General features: G+C 37.8%; 1 protein-coding gene across 1 annotated transcript; it reads left to right on the top strand.

The window, feature by feature from the left end:
- The first annotated feature begins 1072 nt into the window (after nucleotides 1-1072).
- On the top strand, nucleotides 1073-2979 carry LOC118767389. The gene is made up of 2 exons (XM_036511881.1): nucleotides 1073-2159; nucleotides 2220-2979. The coding sequence occupies exon 1, from the start codon at nucleotides 1223-1225 to the stop codon at nucleotides 2141-2143; it is 921 nt and encodes a 306-aa protein (XP_036367774.1). The 5' UTR covers nucleotides 1073-1222; the 3' UTR covers nucleotides 2144-2159; nucleotides 2220-2979.
- The last annotated feature ends 3838 nt before the right edge of the window (nucleotides 2980-6817 follow it).

The raw sequence follows: 6817 nt of genomic DNA, 5'->3' as shown, positions 1-6817 counted from the left end.
GGCTGATTAATCCTGATATCGCTCCGATACGGCCAGCCCCAAAGAAAAACTAAGCTACGGGCATTAGATTTCTTGGAAAGAGGATCGATTGTATACGAAATAAAGACAGGATGCCACACGAATATAAATTATATATATATATATATATATATATATATATATATATATATCACCGTGAACATCGTGACCGACCAGGCTACCAGATGTTGCTACACATCGCTGGTCACAATGCGCTTTGCATTGTTTTAGCCTTCAAGTGACGCCACCCCGCAGGCTAAGCTAGCAGGCCAACAGAAGAAAGAGTGAGAGAAAGTTGTGGCGAAAGAGTACAGCAGGGATCGCCACCACCCCCTGCGGAGCCTCGTGGAGCTTTAGGTGTTTACGCTCAATAAACACTCACAACGCCCGGTCTGGGAATCGAAACCGCGATCCTACAACGGCAAGTCCGCTGCCCTAACCACTGGTATATATATATATATATATATATATATATATATATATATATATATATAATATATATATATATATATATGTGCACACACACACACACACACATACACATGTACATGCATGTACAGATATACATAAATGGGTATATGTGAGAGTATGCCTATGGTTGTGTGAATGTATGTGTGTGTGTGTGTGTGTGTGTGTGTGGTGTGTGTGTGTGTGACCGTGCACGCGCGCACTGAACTGTCTGCCGGAACTTTAAAGTTTCTGTGACCACTATTGATTGATTAATTCTAGTTTCAGCTCACGAGCTGTAGCCATGCTGGGGAACCGCCATTCTTGTAAAAATATATAATAAATAAACCCGCAAAAACAATTGAGATATCTTTCGGGTTAATGTGATTTCTTTTTATCATACAGACAAAAATACGCATACGTACATACATACACACCCACACGTATATATATGTATGTATGTATGTGTGTATGTATGTATGTATGTATGTATGTATGTATGTATGTATGTATGTGTGTATGTATGTATGTATGTATGTATGTATACCCAATGCACACACACACACAGACTATCACACACAAACATTTACGCAGACAAATTTTCATACATACGTCCATACGCACACACACAATTCTCAGAAAAGCTTAAGTGCCTACTAGTTCTGACGTGTTTATTTCACTTTCATTTTCTTTCGCGCCACACCTATATAAACAACACGAGCTGTTTCCTTTCTGACAGTTTTCCTTTTAAACAACCATGGGCAAAGGACAGAGATTGAGCGAAGCTGTTGAGGAATACCAGTGGGACGATATAAGTAAGACAGAAGAGAAGGGTCAGTACACACTTAACACATTTGTTCCCTTACCTGAAATACAATTGGACGGATTGGATTTCGACAAAATCTCCGATGTTGAATTAATCGCTAGCTTCGGTGAAAAGAACGTCGACGAGCACGGCCGAACTGTGTATCCTTTCACTTATTTGTGCCACGGGACCTTCAAAAATCATGTGGAAGCAATTGAAAGGGAAGGTCTTCGTGGGGCGAAGGGATCCAGCAGTAGAGAATTCGAAGATTGTTGTTTTACATGGTTTCACCTTTACCCCCACGATTTTATCTACGATTCTCCAGATGACGAACGATTAAAAGCGAGTAACAAGAGTAAGAGGGACCATCTGTTGAAAAATGTCATGGGTGAAGATAACCGGACGACACTAGAAGAACACTTAATCAGGTCCGCTATGTTCCGGGTGAAATTATTCCCGTTTATAGAATACAATTTCATAGCAAGTATCACAGACATTATTGAAGAATATAAAACTATCATGAAATGTGAAGAGATCGAATTGAAGAAATATGGAACGTTTGTCTACTTGGATCCGTATAAAAGAACGAAATACTTGAGAGAAGTGATGTATGGTATCATTGTCTGCCCCAAGGGGACAGAAAAGTTCAGTTCATTGGACAACTTGAGCAACGACAACGATATTTTCGAGTACAATGCCGAAAATCCATTGGAAGGAGCCTGGAAATGGATCCCATATTCCACCTCTCTCGTTGGCAAGGAGCAGAGGAAACGGCTTTGGGATTACATTGGTTTCGCTTTCTACATGAACGATGACCAAATGAGGTTGAAACCCCCAGGTACCTGGAAGGCCCTAGAAGTACCGAAATTGTGAACACTTTTACGTTAAGATCATTATTATTATTATCATTATTACTATCATTAATATTGTTGTTGTTGTTGTTATTATTATTATTATTATTATTATTATTATTATTATTATTATTCTGTGACTCCGAGTTATATGTATTCGACGCTTTTTTTAAAAATTCTTTTGGCGTCAACCGTATAGTATGTATTCTTCAACTTCTAATGACGAAAGCGTTTTTCATTTCTTTTTTCTTTTTTAATTTTAAACGTTTATTTAGATCTCCATTGCTGATGAAATTATCAATATTTATTATTTAAACGCATTATAAGACCACTATTGAATTACATACACGGTGGTAGTTTAAATAAATCCTTTTATATGTTAAATATTATAATATATTTCTGCATGGCCTTTTTTTAACGATATCAACTGATCGACAAGCGAGTGAAAAAATTATTTATCATGATTCACATCGCATCCAACTTGAGATTCTAAAGTTACAACTAAACTTAATATATCTTAAAAGATTGAAATTTATATCATACATACACACATGCATACATACAAACACACACACACACATGCATGCATGCATACATACATACATACATACATATGTATATGCGTACGTACATACATACATACATACATACATACATACATACATATTTATAGTTGAAAAGGGGTTGAGAGAAATTATAGTTCTTAGCCAATAAGAACTCAAATATGGGTACACACTGTTAACCCCCAATTTTTTCTTCTCTTCAAAATTCTTTCTAATATTTGATAAGATGGATACAATGAAACCGGATATATTTTACATCATTCACTAACAAAAATATTAAACATTCCCTAAACTATTCTCTTGTGCCTTTTCCAACTTCATTTACTTATATCTATGTATATATACATACATATCCATATATATATATATATATATATATATATATATATATAGTCATTACAGATATAGGGTGAAATATAATTAATTTAATAAAATCAACAAATTTCACCTAGTAGTATTTCGGTATGGAAAAGGACCATATTCGGTAAAAATTTATATAATTATATAATAATAAGGGTTTTTTGCAACATGTTGCTTAAACCACGTACCGAAAATATTAGAAATAGCAGCCAAAAGACTACTATTTGTAGTAAAAGGAAATAGTTGTCTTTTGGCTGCTATTTCTAATATTTTCGGTATGTGGTTTAAGCAACTTGTTGCAAAAAACCCTTATTATATATATATATATATATGTATATATATATATATATATAATATATATATATATATATATATATATATATAATCATTACAGATATAGGGTAAAAAATTATTAATTTAATCAATTAACAAATTTTACCAAAGTAGTTCTGTATGGAAAAGAACTATATTCGGTAAAAACTTATACAAAAAGTTTTTTTTAATATATTATTACAACAATAATTAAGGGTTTAGCAACAAGTTGCTTCACCACATACCGAAAATTTAGAAATAGCAGCCAAAAGACCGTGGCTGCTATTTCTAAATTTTCGGTATGTGTTGAAGCAACGTGTTGCTAAACCCTTAATTGTGTGTGTGTGTGTGTGTGTGTGTGTGTGTGTGTGTGTGTGTGTGTGTGTGTGTGTGTGTGTGTGTGTGTGTGTGTGTGTGTGTGTGTGTGTGTGTGTGTGCGTGTGTGTATGCATGTTTGTATGTGTATATAGACATGGACAAATATTGACATTGGCAAGTCATTTATAAATAGAAAAAAATAAAAACCCAGTCACTGAAATGCATATTGCCAAATAAACCCGGAAGTTCACTGAAGTAGGAACAGAGAGATAGAAAGAGACAGAGACAGACAGTCAGAGAGACAGAGAAGGGAGAGAGAGAGAGAGAGAGACAGAAAAAAGAGAGAGAGAGAGAGCGACAGAGAGAGAGAGAGAGAGTCATACTTATGGGCACGCCCATAAACAAACAAGATTATGTATATTTTCAGTATTATTTAATAAATTCTTCTAATTCCTCTGTTATTTTGTGTTGTTGAAATAAAATTACAATAAAGATATATTTTATGACAAATACTCAGTTGTTGATGTTGTTACTGTTGTTGTTAATGTTTTTTTTGTATAATGTTGCTTTTGTAGTTTAACCCCAGGCAAGTTGTGAGCATGGTGGGTAACCACCTTAATGGGTTTTAGCAGAAGAAATTGACCCCAGAACTTATTCTTTGTATGCCTACTACTTATTCCATCGAGTTCTTTTGCCGGGACGCGAAACTTTTTTCCCACGAGAGTTCCGGACCAAAAAGTTGATAGATATGACAGGTTAGCTTGGGAAGTTAAGCAGTTATGGTCGATGAAAAAGGTGGTAGTAGTACCAATAATTGTCGGAGCACTGGGAACAGTGAGCAAAAATCTTGAGAAGTACATGGAACAAATAGGGGCTGCAATAAGGGTGGATCACTTGCAGAAAACACCTTCAAAAATCAGCATTGCTTGGAACTGTAAGAATTTTTCGTAGGGTTCTTGAAGTATGACCAGTAAACAAATGTCACCTTAGTCAGCTGGCTGTGGACAACTGACACTTTCCATCATACCCAGCAAAATGGAAGCACTCCGTCGGTTACGACGACGAGGGTTCCGGTTGATCCGAATCAACGGAACAGCCTGCTCGTGAAATTAACGTGTAAGTGGCTGAGCACTCCACAGACACGTGTACCCTTAACGTAGTTCTCGGGGATATTCAGCGTGTCACAGAGAGTGACAAGGCTGGCCTTTTGAAATACAGGTACAACAGAAACAGGAAGTAAGAGTGAGAGAAAGTTGTGGTGAAAGAGTACAGCAGGGATCACCACCATCCCCTGCCGGAGCCTCGTGGAGCTTTATGTGTTTTCGCTCAATAAACACTCACAACGCCCGGTCTGGGAATCGAAACCGCGATCCTATGACCGCGAGTCCGCTGCCCTAAACACTGGCCATTGCGCCTCCACACCCAGCAAAATAAGCTGTGATTAGATAAAATGTACCTTTTATTCCAACAACACTATTAAACGCACGACAAAAATTCCCTCCAAAATAAGTTGAAAATCTTACATATCCACAATTTCCTCTGCCCGAACACACAAACGATCATCTTCAAAAACTTTGAAACTTTAGGAGATAAACAACTGCCAACATATATAAACTGCACGATTGCGAAAACTAACCACGGCAAAACCTATAAAAAAGCAAGAAATATTCAATGAAGTAAAAATCAACGTGTGTGTGTGTGTGTGTTATTATTATTATTATTGTTATTTTTTCTATTTGTAATTTATTTCTTTATTGCCCACAGGAGCGAAACATAGAGGGGACAAACAAGGACAGACAAAGGAATTAAGTCGATTATATCGACCCCAGTGCGTAACTAGTACTTAATTTATCGACCCCGAAAGGATGAAAGGCAAAGTCGACCTTGGCGGAATTTGAACTCAGAACGTAACAGCAGACGAAATACCTTTTTCTTTACTACCCACAAGGGGCTAAACAGAGAGGGGACAAACAAGGACAGACAAAGGGATTAAGTCGATTATATCGACCCCAGTGCGTAACTAGAACTTAATTTATCGACCCCGAAGGGATGAAAGGCAAAGTCGACCTTGGCGGAATTTGAACTCAGAACGTAACAGCAGACGAAATACCTTTTTCTTTACTACCTACAAGGGGCTAAACACAGAAGGAACAAACAAGGACAGACAAACGGATTAAGTCGATTATATCGACCCCAGTGCGTAAATGATACTTATTTAATCGACCCCGAAAGGATGAAAGGCAAAGTCGACCTCGGCGGAATTTGAACTCAGAACATAAAGACAGACGAAATACCTTTTTCTTTACTACCCAGAAGGGGCTAAACACAGAAGGAACAAATAAGGACAGACAAAGGGATTAAGTCGATTATATCGACCCCAGTGCGTAACTGATACTTATTTAATCGACCCCGAAGGGATGAAAGGCAAAGTCGACCACGGCAGACGAAAATACCGCTAAGCATTTCGCCCTTAAAACAAAACATGATAAGTTGGCCTTTTCCAAGGCCAAGGTCAGCTCTCTCATTGGCCACTTGTAGCAGTAAACACTTTTGACCTCTGCTGGGTGTAAGAGTATGACGCTTCTTTTGCTTCCTACTACTGCTATGATAATAGTGATTTGCCTGGAGACAAACACACACACGTGACAGCGTTTGCATCCTGTTGACAGAACATCAGAACATATACAATCCCATTACCACTTCTACGACCATCGCTGCCAACGCCATCACTATCCTACTGAAATAACTCGGAGGTAAACCCCCTAACATCGCTTGACAACCGATGCTAGTGTCTTTACGTCCCCGTAACTTAGCGGTTCGGCAAAATGCCAATATCATGACTGCTGCTCAGTGTTCTGCTAACACTATACAGCTGTTTTTCCCAATCTATTTGCCCCCAGGTCCCACTATAACTTTCCAGAAAAATGTATATCCCATCAGTGGCTAGAGAAAAAAAAAACGACTTTATTTTTAATATTTCATAATTATGAACTAAACTAGGCGTAAGAGTGGCTGTGTGGTAAGTAGCTTGCTTGTTTGCCAACCACATGGTTCCTGGTTAGTCCCACTGCATGGCACCCTGGGCAAGCGTCTTCTGCTATAGCCTCGGGCCGGCCGACCAAAGCCTTGTGAGTGGATTTGGT

Source organism: Octopus sinensis, linkage group LG21 (genome assembly GCF_006345805.1).
Source record: "Octopus sinensis linkage group LG21, ASM634580v1, whole genome shotgun sequence".
NCBI classification, from domain to species: Eukaryota; Metazoa; Mollusca; class Cephalopoda; order Octopoda; family Octopodidae; genus Octopus; species Octopus sinensis.
This window is presented reverse-complemented; position numbering and strand designations above follow the sequence as displayed.

Excerpts from the sequence above, each read along its gene's own strand:
- LOC118767389 (XM_036511881.1), top strand. The coding sequence starts at position 1,223 with ATGGGCAAAGGACAGAGATTGAGCGAAGCTGTTGAGGAATACCAGTGG.